A 20,604-nucleotide genomic window follows, 5' to 3' on the forward strand; every position below is an offset into this window, starting at 1 on the left:
TTTAGTTTTTATGTTTTATTGTGATTGATTTTATATCTGTACAGCACTTTGATTGAAAGCGCTTTACAAATAAATAATTATTATTATTATTATTATTATTATTATTATTATTATTATTATTATTATTATTATTATTATTATTATATCCTCAGTGTAATTTTTGCATTTGACAAATTCATCCTACGGGCCAGATTGGACCCTTTGGCGGGCCGGATTTGGCCCCCGGGCCGCATGTTTGACACCTGTGGTATAATAGTTACACGGCTAAACGTCAGGGACAAGTTTTATAAAATGAAGCAGACACTGAGCTGTGGTCCAAAAGAAATAAAAAAACAAACAAAAAAAATCAAACATTTGTCTTAATCCGGCGATATGTAAAGCAGATCTGACTGAATGCTGTGGTGTTAAATCGCCATAATACCTCAGCAAGGCAGCGTTGTACACCAGCTGTGTTTGAGATGGGGCCGGCATCCGGCACCTCTAAAACCATTCTTTTCACACTGGGGTGTCACTCTTTCATGTTCTTGTGTTACATCAATGTAAAATATGCTGCCTCTCAGTGGCCATCTGGAAAGGGCAGGTCCGGGCTGTGATAGTAAACGAGTGGATTACAGGGGTCAGTTTCTTGCTGGATACACAAAGGGATGATGTAATGTGACAACTCGGTCTGGTGGTGCATGAAGAATGAGCAGAATATATGATGAAAACACGCTCATTTGGCAGGGTTTTTAACTGTCTTTGAGTTGGACTGTGTTAGATACCGCTGCTGGAGTCAGATACTGTAATGCTCTGCCACCCTGATGGATTTTCCTGATCAGAGGGAAACTAGAGCAGAAAGAGACGCTTATTTTCTATGGAGTGGAGGCTTGAAAAGCTAAAAAAGAGGTGGGGGTAGGGGGGGTTGTGGTGGTATTTTCCTGCATGCGGCCTGATCCTAAAACACAGGTGCAGCCTTAATGCAGCCCTCTCTCTGCCTTTGACTATTCCCCACCCCCCCTCTACACCCCCTTCCTTGACTGCAAAGTGTTTGTCCATCTGATCCTCCATTAAATCTTGATTATTATGGATTTGTCTTTTTCCAACCTGTGATTTGCAAAGGCGAGAGACTAGTAAAGATTATCTGCTGTGGGGCAGTCTCACGTTAGGGTTATATGTTGGCAATACATGTCACAAATGAATAGGAATAGGTTTATAAACGTTCACATGGGCGAGTAGATGGAGCCTTTTGTGCAGAATTCAATTTTAATCTCTCATTACTGTCATCTAAAGGGCTATGCATTGGTAAATCAATACAACTGTGCATATGGAGAAACATGTCAAGCCATGGTGGAATCAGTGTTACAACTTACAACTGTCAACATCAAAGTGCATCAGAAAGAAAAAAAGAAATTTGCATTAACTCTAAATACAAGCAATGCACAGTCATTTAGATTTACTTAAATTAACCCTTTCATGCATGAATTATGAGTACCTTAATCAAGAGTTTTTTTTCCCTGAGTGTTTCTATTCCTCTTTAGGCATGAAAAAAATTGACAAATTTTTATGACCCTAATTTTTAATGGAGTTCCAAAAATGTCCACCCAGCTGGACACCAGAAGCAAAAAAACAACAACATGTATTTACTGATATACTACGTCAAGGCTAGGAAATAAAAACATGTTTAATGCTGCTAATCTGATGTTTTCTCATTTTAACATACCTGCATGGAGATAATATGCAAAGAAAAAAAACCAAAAACAAAAAAACCTACAATCTAATAAAAATTACCAATTTTTTACACTCAAATATGTAACTGATGATCAGGTTTATCTAGAACAGCAAATTTACAGCAATGGTATGAATTACAGTGTATGGGATGATGCATAAGCGTCCAAAGTGTTGGCTGGTATGGAACTAAAACAACCAAATCCAGAAGAGAACACCTTTGAACGGATGTCCACTGGACTGTAGTGACCACTATGCATGAAAGGGTTCAAACAAATAATCAGAATATGACAGTTGAAGCAAAAAAACATGTATTTACTGATATATTTTGCGTCAAAACTAGGAAATAAAAACATGTTTAATACTGCTAATCTGATGTTTTCTCACATTTTAACATACCTGCATGGAGATAATATGCCACAAAAAAATTACAATCTAATAAAAATTACCATTTTTTTACACTCAAACAAGTAACTGATGATCAGGTTTATCTAGAACAGCAAATTTACAGTAATGGTATGAATTACAGTGTATGGGATGATGCATAAGTGTCCAAAGTGTTGGCTGATATGGAACTAAAACAACCAAATCCAGAAGAGAACACCTTTGAACGGATGTCCACTGGACTGTAGTGACCACTATGCATGAAAGGGTTCAAACAAATAATCAGAATATGACAGTTGAAGTCAATTTGAGTTTTTTTTTGTTTTTTTTTGTTTTTTTTTTGGTGCAGCTGAGCCCTGATCTGAGGATAACTCTCCTCCCAAAGCGTTTTTAAAGGAAAACTCAGTGAAAACAGGGGGATCACAGATGAGTCTAGGGGCTCCCAGAGGCGTCGTGCAGAGCTGATCATTGTCTCTCTCACACTTTCTAACTAGCCATTTCACAACATCCAGACAGAGGATCGGGCCGTACGCAGCAGCAGCAGCAGCAGCAGCAGCAGCACATTTACCCTCAGGGTTTTTTTTTCTCTCCCCGACGTCGACCATAACTAATAATTTGGATCCAAGGCGCGGATGAGGGCAATTACTGGACTTAATCTGTCCTAATGTCTTCTTTTCTGATCGAGTGATAGTCCAATGAGTTAAAGCAATGGCTGAGGAGATCTGAGTCCGTAGAGAAGTAGCAGCTTTTCAATGAATCTGAACTAAAAGGAAAAGCAGTTTCACTTCAGAACTGTGTTGGAAGAAGCCGGATCGGTGGACATCATGTACACATTGGCGGATTTGACGCTCAGAAAGGACAGGAGTGCGTTTTATTCCAGATTACTGTGACACACACAGGACGGGTTTTTTTTTTTCAGAGGGGGTAGATTTTAAGGAGTCTGCTTCCTCTCGCTCCTGTTCGCTGTCCTCCGGGTTCCTGCAGGACTCCAGAGTCGCGGAGAGCCCATGCAGCCGCCAAGGTTTGTTTGTCCGACACTTTGTTTGATTTTAAACCAACGTGATGTGACTTGATTTTACGCACCGGGGGTCCTTGGATTGGTTTTTACGCACGGGGTCCTGTCGGTGTTTGATTTGCTTGCTGTGTTTTCCAAACTGTCTCGTGTTCCCCATCAGTATATAGTGTGGATATATGTCGGAATTCTGCAATATTAAACACTTGATCCATTCGTTACGTACGGAACTGGTAGAAAACTGCACCACAGAGGCTTTATCCACATTTAGACTCCACGCGTCACTGTTTTATTCATCAAATTGTGAACATTCATTTTGCTACTCCCTATCTTAGATACTTTTCTGACATGGAATAAAGGAGGGTTTTCAGATCAGTGCAGAGGAACCCGTGCGCCTGCCGGCTGCACACTTTCACCGCTTAAATCAGTAATTGCATGACAGCAGCAATTAGACCAATAACCGAGCTGTCCATAAAGCTCAAATTTAATGACAGGTTTGGTTGTCCTCATAATGCCATGTGCGTTTGTGTCATGATTTGAGGTTTCATATCAGAGCTCATAACAAGCGCCATCTGTTGGAAAAGAGGATCAGTCCACTGTGACTGTCAAGACTGACGCACAGGAAAATGAAGGCCAGTGCGCACAGTTAAAACGCAGCACAATAGGAATCCACCAGTAGTTAGGACTGTTTTATGCACCGGCCCACTTGAAGCCCTATGTGCTGCATCAACTGTCAGAAGCAGGTTTGTTGTAAATCTCTTAACAACTGGTTTGACAGGTGATAGCTGCGCACCATAAAACACGACTGACAACAACCTGCACTACACCTGGATTTATAGACACGCACAGGTTTATTGTTTGACTGTTTATGGTGAAGGCTGGGTGATGGCTTTCACATTGTCACATGTGGTTTGTCAATAAAGGAAAAAAAGACAGTTTTCCAGCTGCTTGATTAGAAAAAAAGGCAGGTTTGATTTAGGTTGGAAGTCCTTCTTTATATGGGCACCTTTATGCACTGACATGACATGAAAAAACATTACAATGGCAGCTGCAGTTTGAACATTTATGTCAATTCATGCACATATTTGACTAAATCTGTACATATTTTACAGAAACAGCATTGTTGTAACATAGCAGGCCTGGTTTGGATTGGAAGTCTTACTAAATATGGATACCTTATAGTATGAAATCATCAAAATGAGTAGATGAGAATAAAAATAATAGCATGTACTTTACTTTAATATACAATATGAGCTGCTGTGCAAACATTATGTACTACCTCAGTGTGTTAGTGATGGTGCACAAGCATATATTACATAAATCAGTCTTGTAGCATCATGGTAATTTTAATTTTACTGTTTTTTTTTTTTTATGTTTGTTTGTTTACTGTTTATAAAGTTGTCATAAACCTTGAATAAATAAAAGATTTTCTAAAATAATAATAATAATAATAATAATAATAATAATAATAATAGCATGTAGTACATATGCAGCATTTTTGAAGCTGCAACTAACAAATCTTGGTGTTTTTGATTTATTACATAAATGTAAGAGTTATTTTTGTATCAGTCAGGTGGTGATTTTAATTGTCAGCTTCTGGGAAACAAAAATACATGCCTCATCAGAGAGATTTCAATGTTGTTTATTTATTTATTTTTTTTTATGGATTTGGCTGAAAATCCCTTGAATTTCTTGATGACCTACTGATTCATTTGATGCAGTCCAGTCATGAGTAAAAGAACTAAAGCTTTATTTGTGTCAATGCAAACTGACTGACTGATAACACTTTTTTTTAGCTAATTATGTCATTATTTTAGATGAAAAAGTGAATTAATTTTGACCAAATGAAGAACCAGTGGCTTGACTTGTATATTAATAGCTTAAGAAAAAGAAAAAATATCTCCAAATGTTGCCGCTTTTCCTGCAAAGTCTCTGCAACAGGTGAAAGGGACATCTGATGTACCTATTCTTCCAATAACTATGGTATAATCTGTGTTATATGACAACACCATCCACCAATAGATCAATCTATCTGCATCCAAGCACCCCCCCCTATAGAAAGACCGGTTTCATTCCTGAATTTGCTTCTATACCTGCAGTGTGAGTGCTTAAAAGCCCAAATGTTCCACAATTCATCGAGCAGCTTACACCTTTCAGCTGCAGTCATTCATTTCAGATGTGAATAGCCGGTACATCCGAACTGGAAATCAGCCTGCACAGGGCCACCCTTGTTGAAAACATGTGTAGGCTCAGACCTCATTGTACACCAACGTATCCATCATCCATGAGAGGCGAGCACAAAGACGGTCTCCGCTGTATGGAAAAATACAGCCAGTCACAACCTGAAAACGCAGCCATCTGTCCGCTTATTTTGGCTTTAATGACAGTAAAAGACACAAGTAATGTTTCATTGCACAAGCTGACGGATAATCAAAAGAGGCATTGTTGTTATGGATTTTAGGAGCACCACCTTCACTTCTCAATGGTGCAGATGATTCACATATTCTACCAAAATGACAGTAGAAATGAAACATGCAAAGATATGTCCTTTCTAAGTTTCCACTTGGATGTGAACACAAGTATTAGCTGTGAAACGTACAGGATCAGTGCATTTCTAATGGTGTCTTTGTCATTGTAATAGAGTTTGTTGGCCTGTGTGGGGTTACAGTTTCAAGTAAGAGGTGGTTTGTCCTCCTACTAAATCTCCATCTTAAATGGTGTTGACAGAAGTACTTGTCTTCCTCACCAGAAACGTAAAATACCACTGCCTTTGAATTGATTTTGCAGTAATATTTAATATCTGGAGCTGTATTAGGCCTTTGTGGGCAGTTCTTCCAGTCTGTGATTAGACCTGCTTTACGACTGTTATGACAATGTGTGAAATATCTACATGTTCCACAGACTGGAGTCACAAGATTAAGCCATTTTCTGTTTTTTAATGTCTGTGATTTAGAGCAAAAGTGACTAATGGAGCTATTGATTAGTCAATCAGCAATAATAAGCGCCTATGCTGACGTATTGATTGTTCCTCCAACTATCCAGTTTAATTCAAAGCCCCTCTGGGTTACAGCTTCTCAAATGTACAAGTATGAGTGTGTCATGTACTACATATGGTTTAGACCTGCTTGGACTGACTGAGGAATGAAGAATTTTATGTTGTTAGTGTTGTAAAAACTTAGCAGCTCATTTCTACAGCTGTATATTAATTGATTCATTATCGACTACTAAATTTGAAAAGATTAATTGATGATCACTTTATGTAACTGGAGACCATGTTGACTATAAATGTGTACATTAATTAACGTGTTATATTTAGGATTTTGTTTCCCTGATGACTGAAAAATGAAATCACTTAATCGATCCCTTAGTCTTTTTAAGAACAAAAAGTCCAAACAAAAAGCAACAAAAAGTGATTCTATTCTCTGAAATGTTAATATTTTCCACTTTCTTTCCTCCTATTTGTTAGTAAACTGAATATTTCTTGGTTGTGGATGAAACCAGACATTTCAGGATGTCATCTTGGGCTTTGAGAAACATGTTTTCAACCTTTTTTTTGGACATTTTATAGACCAAAACATTCATATTTGGATTAATAAAATAGTTGAGAATGAATGTAAAAATGAGTTAGAACCATTGTTTTTTCCATTATTATTAATTTGTTGCATCATTAAAATTTATTTGATCAAATATAATGTAAATGAATAAAACAATGTGGAGCAGGTTTAACTAAATCTAAATAAATTCACTATAGTTTTTTATCACGATTTAATCTTTTAATTTTGTTGTACATTTGTATAATGACAATAAAGGCATTTTTTCTATTCTATTCTATTCTATTCTATTCTATTCTATTCTATTCTATTCTATTCTATTCTATTCTATTCTATTCTAAATACAGAACTGTGCAAAAGTCATAAGCCTCCTTTTGCTTCATTGATGTAAATACCATACCAGTTTCACTATAAAGTAAAGACAGATAAATGGCTTTTACAGGCAAAAGTCAGTATTTGATGTGACTTCTGTTCACATGAAAAAAGTCACCTAAACAATGAGAAATGTTTAACATGATGAATCAAACATGGTGTTGTGCAGTAACTTTTATATTAGCATTTTAAGCGTTTAAGACAAGTGGGTAGGGAGGTCACAGTTAATACTAAATATTTTGGTCAGCTGAAGCTTTATCAGTATTCTTTAAACATATATTTCCCTTCTTCATATAGAGACTTAAAAAAGGTCATTATAACTGCTAAAACCAACAACCTAATGGTAGACTTCTACACAGTGCTATAATGAGGAATATGTTGCAGGTAAGTTATGTCAAGGTGTGTAATTGTAAAAAAAAAAAAAGACAGATTTGGAGTTGTTTTGAGTCAGATGCAGCTCTGTCAGAATAGTGTCATACTTATTTTGTGCAGATTCCTCCTGTATTTGAAGCTTTTCAGTATTCTTTTAACATATTTCCTGTATTTTCCAGCTCTAACTTGGTGTAGAGGCTGAGAAATAGATGTTTGTTCATTAAAACTTTTCTAAAACATGACTTTTGCACTGTATTAATATGATGAAATGTGGCGCTTGAGGATTAAAGCCTCCGCTGCATGTGTAATAGTGCAGATATTGGGATGTTTTTAAAGTTAGATGGAGCTCTCAGCACATTTCCATGTTTGCTTGTGCTTCTTCCTCCTGTATTAAACTCTTGACACGTGCACTGTGTCAGTAGAAGTTTTTCAGTTGCCTTCTAACATGTAGATCCTCCATATTCTTGATATAGATTCTGAAAAATACACATCTGTGGTCATAACTTTGCTAAAACAAGATTTTTGCACAGAACTGATAAGATGGAATACAGTGCATGAGGATTAAAGCCTCTGCTACATGTGTCAGAGTTAAAACATGATAGATTGTGCAGATTTTAAGTTGTTTTTAGAGTTAATGCAGTTCTCTCAGAGCACAGCCATGTTTGTTTGTTCGTCTTCCTCCTGTATGAAAAACTTTCCCAATATTCTTTTAACATATTTCCTGTATTTTCCAGTTCCACGTTTATATCGAGACTGAGAAATATTCATCTTTAGTTAATCTAATTTAGCTAAAACATGACTTTTTTTTACAATACTGATAAGATGAAACATGTGTGTGCAAATTGTATTCTAGTCCTATATGTGTCATAGGTAAAACATAACGGATTTGGAGTTGTTTTTAAAGTTAGATGCAGCTCTGATTGTGCATCTTCCACAATCTATTAGAAGCTGTGGAATATGTGGTCATTATAACTAGGCTAAAACCAGACTTTTGCACACTTCTAATGAAATTAAATATGATCCATGTAAAGTTGTTGGTGGATTAAAGCCACTGCTACATGTGTAAGAGTTAAAACATGATAGATTTTGGGTTGTTTTTAATTAGATACAGCTCTGTCAGTAATGTTTGAACACATGTTTCCTGTATTTTCCAACCATGTCTTGGTTCAGAGACTGAGAAATAGATATGAGTAATCAGTATAACTGCTAGAATGTGACTTTTGTACAGTATTAATATAATGAAATATGGTGCATGATGATGTGTAACAGTTCAAACCTGACAGATTATACAGATTTTGAGTTGTTTTTAACTCATAAAGACCTAAATAAATGCCAGTGACCAAAAGCATCTACTGATTTAAAATGTATAATGACTTTAAATCCACTAATCCTATCAATACATGTAAATGATTGGTGTAAAATGCAGATTGTCGTCTGTTCATGGTCATCAGATATAACCCATTTGGACGTTCAGAGGCTTCATAGTTACCGTGGAAACACTGTCGTCTTCTGCAACATTGATTCAACAGTAAAACCCATGGAGTTGGATCAATGACAGTGGATGGAGATACTTGGTTTATGTTCAGTTGATGATATATTTTACTGAAAAGGTCACTTTTTCTTCCATTTTCTGTTTTTGATATAATAACCCTCAACTTTAATCTGAGCTTTTATGAACATCTACATGATCAGTGAAATAAATATAGGAAAATACCTGATTTTCACTTAAGAACACACAATACTGAGTATAATATTAGAATATTTGGTGATAAATCACTTAAGAAAAATTCAAAATAGAGAACTGCCACAAAAATAGCACCTGGTCTATATGGGTTAAAGTCAGATGGAGCTCTCAGAGTACAACTGTGTTTGTGTGTCCTCCTCCTGTATTATAAACCATTCTTTTAGTACATATCCCCTGTAAATTCTAGCTGTATCTTGGTGTAGAGACAAGGCAAGGCCAATGTATTTGTATAGCACAATTCACAGATAGGGTAAGTCACAGTGCTTTACAAAAATATAAAAGAGACAAGTTAAAAACACACAACTACAGTTAAAACATAATCAATAAAACATAAATAATTATGAATTAAAATAAAGTAAAAGAGAAGATAGAACACTTTCAGTTGAGACTGAGAATTATGTTGTTTGGTCATTGGTTGTATGTGTGGTCATAATAAATCTGCTACAACATGACTTTTGCACAGTATTAATATGATGGAAGATGGTGAATGATGGTGTGTAATAGTTAAATCTAAGAAGTTATGCAGATTTTAAGTGATTTTTGAAATCAGATGCAGCTCTCAGAGTACAGCCATGTTTGTATGTCTTCTTTCTGTATTAGAAACTATTCTTTTAACACATATTCCCTGTATATACCAGCTGTATCTTGGTGTAGAGACTGAGAATTATGATGTTTGGTCATTGGTTGTATATAACTTTGCTACAACATGACTTTTGCACAGTATTAATACGATAAAATATGGTGAATGGTGATGTGTAATAATTCAAACCTGACAGATTTAGCAGATTTTAAGTGATTTTTGAAGTCAGATGCAGCTCTCAGAGTACAGCCAAGTTTGTGTGTGTTCCTCATGTATTAGAAACTTTCTCAATATTAATAATAAATGATAATACACATATATTCCAGCTGTATCTTGGTGTAGAGACCGAGAATTATGTTTGGTTGTATGTAACTTTGCTAGAACATGACTTTTGCACAGTATTAATACGATGAAATATGGTGAATGAGGATGTGTAATAGTTAAAACCTGACAAATTATGCAGATTTTAAGTGATTTTTGAAGTTAGATGCAGTTCTCAGACTGCAGCCAAGTTTGTGTGTCTTCCTCCTGTATTAGAAACTTTCTCAGTATTCTTTAAACACATATATTCCAGCTGTATCATGGTGTAGAGACTGAAAATTATGTTTGATTGTATATAAATTTGCGATGACATGACTTTTGCACACTATTAATACGATGAAATATGGTGAATGGTGATGTGTAATAATTCAAACCTGACAGATTTTGCAGATTTTACGTGATTTTTGAAGTCAGATGCAGCTCTCAGAGTACAGCCAAGTTTGTGTGTCTTCCTCCTGTATTAGAAACTTTCTCAATATTAATAATAAATAATAATACACATATATTCCAGCTGTATCTTGGTGTAGAGACTGAAAATTATGTTTGGTTATATATATCTTTGCAAGAACATGACTTTTGCACAGTATTAATAAGATGAAATATGATGAATGAGGATGTGTAATAGTTCCAACCTGACAGATTATGCAGATTTTACATGATTTTTGAAGTCAGATGCAGCTGTCTCAGACTGCAGCCAAGTTTGTGTGTCTTCCACATGTATTAGAAACTTTCTCAATATTCTTTAAACACATATATTCCAGTTGTAACATTGTGTAGAGACTAAGAATTGTTTGTTTATATATATCTTTGCAAGAACATGACTTTTGCACAATATTAATATGATGAAATATGGTGCATGAGGATGTGAAATAGTTCCAACCTGACAGATTTAGCAGATTTTAAGTGATTTTTGAAGTCAGATGCAGCTCTCTCAGAGTGCAGCCATGTTTGTGTGTCTTCCCCCTTTATTTGAAACTTTCTCAGTATTCTTTAAACACATATATTCCAGCTGTATCTTGGTGTAGAGACTGAGAATTATGTTTGGTTATATGTAACTTTGCAAGAACATGACTTTTACACAGTATTAATAAGATGAAATATGGTGAATGAGGATGTGAAATAGTTCCAACCTGACAGATTATGCAGATTTTAAGTGATTTTTGAAGTCAGATGCAGCTCTCTCAAACTGCACCCAAGTTTGTGTGTCTTCCACATGCATTAGAAACTTTCTCAGTATTCTTTAAACACATATATTCCAGCTGTATCTTGGTGTAGAGACTGAGCATTATGTTTGATTCTATATAACTTTGCTTGGACATGACTTTTGCACAGTGTTCATAAGCTGAGCTCAGGTGCATGTCCTTGCAGCCTGTGCTGGTGCATGTGGAACAGTCACAGCCTGTGCAGACTGGGGCTTGTTTTTCAACTCCATGTTTATTTGTGCTCCTTCCTCGTGCACATGCTCTGCGGTGGACTCAACTGTTTTATTTCCACATCGAGGGTTATTGTTGTGAACTTAACAGCAAATCAACCCTTTCTTCCTCGACCACTTTGCGGCTCACGGACAGTCGGTCTTCGTCGAACAAGTCTGCACATTTAAGTGTAATTTGACGCTGCGAGAGGGGGGTTTTGGCGCACAATGGGCCGCGCTGATTGGTCGGTTGGTCCGCGAGCCCGCAGAGGCTGCACCTTCCCGACACTCCCTAAAAGGAAGGCGGATAGAGAGGCTCCAGCCCCAGAGCTGCTGCTGCTAACTGCACTAACTCTGCTTTTAACACTGGCTTTGAGCTAAACTAGCAAACAAGTAGTGATGAGAGGACGGGACGGATTTCAGACCTGTTTCTGGACTGTGTTGTTTTCTCCACCGGGACTCTAACTTTTCTTTTTTTGTTTTGTTTTTTCCTTCTGTGCTTGTGCTTCTTTAATCCGGTTCGACCAGGGAGAGGAGCGAAGTGCGACCCCGAGCTGGATGGATGGTTATGGGGAAAAGAGGAAGACCCTCGGCGCTTGATGTGTGCAGAGTCCTGGCAGTTTGTCTCTCACTTTTTCCCACCGGTAAGAACCGACTAAACACTGATTTATGCCTAAAAAAACAGACGAATACGCACAGGTTTGTTTGTTTTTTTTTGGCTCACCTTCCAGCAATTAGTCATAGCCGAAACGTTTTAAATGCGTTAACACAGCCCTTCCAGAACATTCTGTTGTTTAATAAGGCTGTAAATCTTCCTTAACATCAATATTTTGCTTCTTAAATTAGTTAAATTCGTATCAAACTGGATTAAAAAAAAAAAAAAGAAAAAGATTAGAGTCTACCAGATGAGTGAGATGTTCAGCCAAGTGTTTCCGTGCAGACTTTTGGAAAAGGTTTGAAGGTTCGGAAAATATTACAACACCCTTGAAAGTGAGCATTTTTAACCACAACCAGCTCCTAGTTAAGGTTTTATTTTATTTAATCCAAATTGTAAGAAGTGTTTCTAGAGCTTCAGCTTCTACAGATGCAGACCCCCAAACTTTGTTTTGTTTGGGGGATGGGTCACACTTTGTCATTAGATCCCTGAATGTGACTTTATATTCTTAACTAGTAGATTTCTGGAATAAAAATGGGATTTATGTTTTTAATCTTTAAGATGATACTAAGAGGTTTGCAAGTAAAACGTCTACAGAATAAAAGAAATAAAGTTTTATAAAAGTTGAGTCACTAATAAAGAAAGTTTACTCAAAAATCCTGGTCAGCTGTAGTTTGTAAGATACGATCTTTGGTCAAAATGTGATATTCTGAGATTTTATGACAGAATGGGATTTACTGCAAAGGAATGTTTGTCTCAGTGCTACCAGATATACTTAAAATCACTGTCTGCACTTTACAATGCATTCACTTTACAGGTTGTTTCTAGTGGAAGATTTGTAAATCAACCAATATATGTGTAATAACACTTTATCATCGACATTGAAAACATCAGCTAAGCAGCACTTTCATTTCTTTTTCCAATTCATCTTATTAAAGCATGTAAGATTTAGCACATTTAATCTCTGAGGCAGATCATTACGTTAAAAAAAACAAAACAAAACACACACAAAAAACTGTTTTTCTAAAGCATATGAAGTGTTTTTTCTTAGCTCATTAGAATGTTTTTCAGTCTAAATATTTCCAAAAAGCTCAAATGAAAGAAGAATAGTACAATAATGTCATTACAGGAACATATTTTTTGTGTTAAACACACTAAGTACACTTGAAGTTCAACTGCTTCGGATCTCCATTGCAGCAGAACTCACTCGGCTCACCTTGCACGTTTGCCAAACCCTTATCAGTTTCCCTCTTAAGTCACTTACCGTCAAACAACAAAGTGATAATGCACTGATAGCCCAGATCAAGATTAGTTTATTGCCCTCTATCAAATGGGTGGTAAACGGAGAAGCAGTGTGGGGGTTGGAGAGAGCTACTACGGTGAAGCCTTCAGGAGAGATATTGTTTAAAGTGTGACTTCAAAGTGTTGATATGGCTTCCCCCACGAGACGCTGGGTGAAACTTCTCACAGCCCATTCAAGTAAATAGTTTATTAGTCAGAGGTAATACTAGTCAAACATGGTGTTGCGACAGGCTGTCCAGCTCAGTGTTTGAAGAACATTTGTGTAAAGACTTGGACGGAAGTGGCTTTAAAACTAGAGACAGCAGCCTTCAGTCAAGCAGAAGTTATTATCACTAAAGGTGTAGATTAGCTACCAAATGGCATTTTACTTGGATATAAACCAAAAGCAACTTCATGTGAAAGGGAAGTACACTTTTACAGTAAACAAGAGCACTTTCCTCATATGTGTGTTAACCTGAAGAAGGGTGTTTTGCTCAAAAAGTCATCGCTACATGGTGTAAAACTAGTTAAATTCCATATGGATGTGATTTGCTTTTTGTTCTGGTAGGTGCCAGCGAAAGCATCGCAGTGCTAGATTTTGTAAATACTCTCTGACATATTCTAGAAGTCACTGGTAGATTAGTGTAATGTGTGCATGTGGCTTTGGTTTTGCTGAAACAGTATCTTGTTTCTCATTGACAGTGAGTCTGCAGTGCAAGATCCTCAAGTGTAACTCTGAATTTTGGGCCTCCACCTCAAACTCTGGACCGGAGGAGGAGTTTTGTACAGCGCTGCGGGCGTACAACAGCTGCGTACGCCGAACCGCACGTACCTGCAGGGGTGACTTGGCGTACCACTCGGCCCAGCATGGCATAGAAGACCTAATGAGCCAACATAACTGCTCCAAGGAGGGGCCGACATCCCAACCACGTGACCGCATCCCGCTTCTTCCTCCGCCTCCGCCTTCCCCACCTGACAGCCAGGAACGCTCTGATGGCCCGGAAGTGTGTCACTATGAGCGAAGTCTTCCCCGAAATACGTCGCCGCCTAACTACACCCACTGCGGCTTCTTTGGAGACCCACACCTCCGAACCTTTGGGGATGAATTCCAGACGTGCAAAGTGGAAGGAGCTTGGCCGCTCATCCACAACAAATACCTGTCTGTTCAGGTGACCAACACTCCTGTAGTACCGGGCTCTTTGGCTACAGCTACAAGCAAGGTGAGGATCCACTCTGTTCATACTATTAGTGTATCCATATACAGCGCCAACTTTAGAATCAACCGGAGGTCAGGCTTTTTCCTGTCATTTTTGGCCCCACCTAAAATTAGGAGAACATTTAAAAACAGCTATTTGGATGCTTTTGCTAACTTTTTACACATGATAAAAAAAATTGCACAAAATGATGCAAATTTACATGTTTTATATTGGAAAATACAGAATTTAACAACTAAAGACCAAAGTCCTGGCCCAGGGAAAGGAATGGGGAAGAAAAACATACAAACCAGTGTTAACATTTCTCTGCTTTACATCATCGTGTAGTGATTCCTCTGTGATTTTAATACAGTTGCATTAAGGGGAATAAGTGTAGTTCTCTTTGTCATTTATTACCATCTGAGGTGATAATGTTAAAAATCATATTATCTCTAAACTGTGGACCGCATCCAGTCTAGTTATAAAAGCCGTTATAAAAGTTATTAAAGCTAAATGACATTGTTTATATGTATGTTTGCGGAGGTGGTAATTTTCTTGTAATTTCCATGTTTGGTGTGGGCTGTTGATGGGACAAAACAAGCAGTTTGAAGGCTGATCATTTCTAGACTTGGCAGGTTTATTTATAAATGACATTTGATACAGAGGTGAATTCAAGGTGCTGTACAAAGTCAGAATGATTAAATAAAAACACGGGTAACTGGTGAATGTCACCTTTATTGACACCCTACCCTGTGTTGTTGTTAAATGTTGTTTGCGACTTCGATAATCGCAGCATGCTGTCATGTGGCCCCCAAACATCTTTCTTGTCATATTTTCTTGTGCAAGTCTCTTGTTTCATGTGGTCAGATTGTGAGAGCTGCTGTGGGGCTGGTTTGCTGTCAAACTGTGGACTCTGGTTAGTGTTTGGATGGCGTCCATAACAGATGAAGAAGCCCAACCCAGCAGAATTGCGCAGATCATGATAAGCTTTATAAATGATATGTTAGTATTATAACAGCAGAGTTGCATCAAATGTTAATACGAAGCTCCGTTTTCACTTCTCATAGCGGACAGCTCGGGCTGATGTTTGGCCTACTTACTGAGAACTGAAACGGTGTCTCTGCACACACATCTTCTCTGCATTGGATATTTTCTTTCATAGCTTTATCAGCAGCACATACCTCATTATTGTTGTTTGGTTTAATGGTACAGTGGTTTGCTTGGATTGCTGTCCCTGGAATGGGTTTCAGTTAAACTTAAGGTCAAAAGCAGAGGAAGAAGTATTTCTACTTGGCAAATTCACTTGTAGTCTGGATTTGGCAAAGGCTTGACAGCAATGATTGTGTACCTCAGTCACTGTGCAGAGAATCGTAACTGAGGAATAAGGGGACTTTGTCCTTAATCACATTTGTACAAAGTATAATTTTGTGTAATCAAGGTTTCTTAATGATACTCTATTAAGCACTTGTGGGTTTTTTTCAGCTTTTAAACTAATGGCCTTTTTATACTGCTATTCTTGGAAGCAAATGAGACGGGTGTTTTTTTTAAGATCTTGATTCTGGACAAAGGGAAAACAATGCAGCAGCCAATGCCACCTGTGCAAACACAGCCCTTCTGGTAAAAGATCTGCATTTGCAGAGCTCAGTGTTGGTACATTGCTCTCACTACGGCAAATAAAACGGTGGTTATTTCTATCTTCGTTCTGATGAAGGGATAATAGAACCAGTTTTCTCTTTGTTTGTTTTCATTAAAAGCTCAAAAAACGCACCAGGTCAAAAAGCAGCAGTTAATGTGGGTGGGAAATGTTAGCCCGGGGTAAAGGGAATGGAGACAGAATTGGTGCAACAGATGAATTGACGGGCTAATAGAGTATTCAGTAGTCTCCCCCCGTCCTCAGTCCCAAGTGGGCAGACATCAGAGTCCCTCGGCTGTCTGTCCTGGTATCACTGCTCTCACAATGGCTCATTGGTGTCCTGATGAAACCAAGCTTGCAGAGTCCTGACCAGTCTCACTTAATTAGCTGCAGAGTATATCGCTCTGTCCTGGCCCGACGCCACTCCCTGGAGCATAGTTCTGGGGTTCACAGGCAGGTTTTTCAGCGCTATGAATGGATCGTCTTTGTGTCTGCAAACTGAGGCCTGATTTTACATGGCCGAGACTCATGTTTTTTGAGGGCGTTTACCTTGGCCTCCCCCATGTTGAGCCAGCACTGAAATGTGACACTTAAGTGGGGTGGTGGGGTAGATGGCACATATTACACAAACTTGTTCTTAATGCAAAAGTATAAGCACTTCCTTCTTAATCTGTTTGCATTCACTGCTGTTTATTAGGGTTCTGGATCTGAGCAAAAAGGGCAACAACTAGAAGCCTGTACACACCAGGGTTTGATGGATAAATGACACAAAATGCAAATAATTTGCAAAATTATTTATACCGGCGATGTTGTGAATTTCTTGACAGTCTCTTTTTCTTCAGAAAAACTGAATCCAACATCTTCTGGAGCTCCAATATAAAGCCTTTGTGTTGTATGCTCCAGTGTCTTCTTGTACTTAGTAGTCTACACAGAGCGCCTCCTGTGTTATCTTAGCATGATGTTAACGTTACATAAGCTCCTCACTATCCTGATAATCCAGTTGTTAGATGATACTACTTTACACATTGTCTATAACAGTGGCTAGAAACACTATCAGACAACAGATCCACCATTGGTGTTGTGGCGTGACATCCATTCTGCTCCACATGATTGGTGGATGCCTCTGTAAATGTGAAAGCTGAGGAAGTTCATAAAAAGACTGTTTTCAGCTCATAATGTGTGAAAGTACTCACAATAAAAGCACTTTGAGATGTGAATTAATTGCATTAAAAGCTTTCCTGGTCTGTTAAGGCCTTAAAGGGCTTGGATTAGTGAGAATATAACAGGTAATGAACCAAACTAAACACTTAATGGCTGTTATTTCTCTTCTTCTGCAGCTGACAATCATCTTTAAGAATTTCCAGGAGTGTGTAGACCAGAAGATGTACCATGCAGAGACAGATGAACTGCCAGCTGCCTTTGCAGATGGTTCCAAGAACGGAGGAGATCGGCACGGAGCGAACACTCTGCGTGTAGTGGAGAAGGTTCCCGGGCAGCACGTGGAGATTCAGGCACGATACATCGGAACCACCATCGTGGTCCGGCAGGTCGGCCGATACCTGACCTTCGCCGTGCGGATGCCGGAAGAAGTAGTGAACTCAGTGGAGGAAGGCGATAACCAGGACTTGTATCTGTGTCTTCATGGCTGTCCTGCCAACCAGCGCATCGACTTCAGGAACTTCAGGGCCAGAGCGGCAGAGGCCCAAAGCGCAGCCAGGACCAGGGGTGGCTCCGGGGCCCACGGGTTCACATACCAGTCTGCAAAAGCCAAGTGCAAAGAGCGGCTACCAGTGGAGGACCTGTACTTTCAGTCGTGTGTCTTTGACCTCCTCTCCTCCGGGGACATAAACTTCACCATGGCAGCCTACTATGCCTTTGAGGACGTAAAAATGCTCCACTCAAACAGCAAGAGATACCACATCTTCGAGGAGGATATGAGGAATGCAGCGCATGCAGGAAAAGACATACTTTCCCTCCTCCTCCTCAACCTCTTGGCTGTGTTAATGTGGATGGAGTGTTGCACTGTTTACCTCTAGTCCCTTTACAACAGCATCCTCTCGGTGTATTTGTCAGTGAGTGTTACAGAGTACCATCCTCGTGTCCGCTCCTCTGCTCTGGTTCTGTCTGACGTGATTGGTGGCTTGGCGGCGGGGTCGTCTCAGCCCCGCGTCTCATTTTTGTTGTATCGACGTGTCTTGACATCAATCTAACGACAAGGCGGGTTCCCCACGCTCCCACCAATCATCACCTGTATTTAGCTGGTTCATTGGGCTGGTCTTTGAAGAGAGTGGCGGTGAGAGAGCCCAGCTACCCCAGAGCTCAGGATATCCCACCTGGGATTAAATCCCACATTCTCACTGGGGGCTGCATGCCTATGGGAAGCCGGACAAGATGATCTTTTGCAGAAAGAGGAGTTTGCTGATCCTCCTCCCCTGATCTCCCTCTTCGGTGCCAAGCCAGTGAAGCTCTCTGTGGCTCATGTGGCGAAGTGAGAGGACCTGACAGGGGCTTTTGTTAACCTAAGGCCAGAAGCAGCTCTATGTTTGATTAGTTTCCAGCTCTGGAAAAGCCTGAGCCTTTTTGGAGGAAGCACTCAGCCAAAAGGATGTCAGAGCAGTGTCTCCAGTTGTCTGCTGTGGAGATTAATGGGTCATATTGTTAGGTTATGTGTGTGTGTTTGTGTGTGTGGGTGCATTAGTACAATATGTGTGCCGAATTCAGCGTCTGTGGTTAATTTTGTGTGTTTGTGGGTGCCGGAGTTCCCAGAAATGATAGTGGGCGAAATCTTTTCCCCCGCCTTTGTGTTGCACCCAAAATATTGGGAACAGAAAAGGACAAGACCGACTCCAGCCTGTTAAAACGGACTCCATCATCCAAGTAGCAAACCAGAAAAAAGAAAAGGGAACTGCTACAAAAGAATCTTTTCATCTGTCATTTTCAGTGTCATACAGCCTTCCACTTCTATTGTTTGATCAGACAGTGTTTGTATTTTTTGGTCTGTAATGTGAATGTAACTAACAACAAAGCAAAAGAACAAACTTAGCTAAGGGCGCTCGTTTACAGAATGTAGACCAGTTCAACAAACTACGACTTAACAGCAGATAAATGCGTCACTTTGAGCATTTTCTAGATTTAACAAACTCCGTTGTTGCCACAGTGCTGTAGATGCCGACTGTCTGTGTAGTACTAACTGTAAAGACGTCACCTGTACTCAGTTTAGCGGTTCGTAGACAACCGGTGTGCCGACCTGACTGTGGCTTCGTGAGTAAAATGATAAGCGTATGTCTGTAGACGTCAATTTGTGGCTTAAGTCATTGCCAAAGAACAAGCCCTCGTGCCAACATTTCCCTCGCAGCTGAATCTCATAGAGGACTCCAACGATTTACATTAGAGGATTCGTAGTTGTATATAACGTGTTTGTTGATCAATTTTTGGTACGCAGAGAGGCTAAAGTAGAGGCCCCTGAAAAATCACAGTGACATACTGTAAACGCAGCATTTGTTTGTGTTTTGCACCCTCATCTCTGCTTTTCTTGTTTCATGATAACTCCCATTTGACCTTTGACTCTCGGCTACAGTATCAGGTAAAGTGTAAGTCATCCCTGTAGATACTGTTACTTCTTGGGCACAGTTTATGGTCATTTATCCTTACACTGAAGTATTTAGCAGGCCTTACTACTGCTAATATGTATTGGTGCAGTCTGACAAAAAAAAAAAAAAATCATACAAATGATTGTAATGTTGAATCTTGTGTTAATAGATGTAATTTGTATTGTGAGTTTTACAGTATATGGTTCTACATGTGTAATGTGAGATTGTACATATGTTTTGTGAGTTGCTGAGTTAAATTTGTGCATTATCAGTTGTTTGAATTTCTCACTTCAGTTTTTGAACATCAGATGTTTTGGTGAATGTGAACCTTTTTTATTTTAAAAGGGATTTTTTTTTTTTTTTTGCAAAAACACGAACACCAACAAGCAGATTATTCTTCACATATTAGTCCTCAAAAGATGGTATGTCCTCTTTTGCAGACCTGGATGCATGCCACCATATCTTAATAATGGAGCGTAGAATAAAGGGGCTGTGGTGTTCATGTTTTTGAGTTTCAAGCACTTTATGTTTTCTTTTCATTTAGCTCTTTATTATGTTTGAAATTCTGTGTCAGATAGCTAAAAAGGGAAAAAAAAAATAGTTGAATGGAAATGCCAGAAAGATCAAACTGTGTTTGTATGTAAAGCAAATGTGTTGCCACACGCCAGCTGTTTATAATGTAAATTATTTATTGAATAAAACAAAGTGTCTTGTTAATGAGATGCTCCTTTGTCTCATTTTGTCTGAGCATTTTTTGAAAGTCTGTCTATTGTTTAAATTTAGTGTTTGACTGCCCCCTGC

The 20,604-nt window shown here is 38.7% G+C and overlaps 1 protein-coding gene across 1 annotated transcript; it reads left to right on the forward strand.

Moving 5' to 3' along the window:
- The first annotated feature begins 2,555 nt into the window (after window positions 1–2,555).
- rgma (repulsive guidance molecule BMP co-receptor a) lies at window positions 2,556–20,523 on the forward strand. The gene is made up of 4 exons (XM_030136500.1): window positions 2,556–3,109; window positions 11,980–12,095; window positions 14,090–14,607; window positions 17,551–20,523. The coding sequence occupies exons 1-4, from the start codon at window positions 3,096–3,098 to the stop codon at window positions 18,247–18,249; spliced, it is 1,347 nt and encodes a 448-aa protein (XP_029992360.1). The 5' UTR covers window positions 2,556–3,095; the 3' UTR covers window positions 18,250–20,523.
- Window positions 20,524–20,604: the final 81 nt, after the last annotated feature.

This window comes from Sphaeramia orbicularis, chromosome 6 (assembly GCF_902148855.1).
Source record: "Sphaeramia orbicularis chromosome 6, fSphaOr1.1, whole genome shotgun sequence".
In the NCBI taxonomy this organism is placed as follows: domain Eukaryota; kingdom Metazoa; phylum Chordata; class Actinopteri; order Kurtiformes; family Apogonidae; genus Sphaeramia; species Sphaeramia orbicularis.

Bases quoted from the DNA above. Each gene is read 5' to 3' on its own strand.
- rgma (XM_030136500.1), top strand. The intron at 12,096-14,089 runs GTAAGAACCGAC...TCTCATTGACAG, and splicing joins TCTCTCACTTTTTCCCACCG to TGAGTCTGCAGTGCAAGATC. The intron at 14,608-17,550 runs GTGAGGATCCAC...CTTCTTCTGCAG, and splicing joins TGGCTACAGCTACAAGCAAG to CTGACAATCATCTTTAAGAA.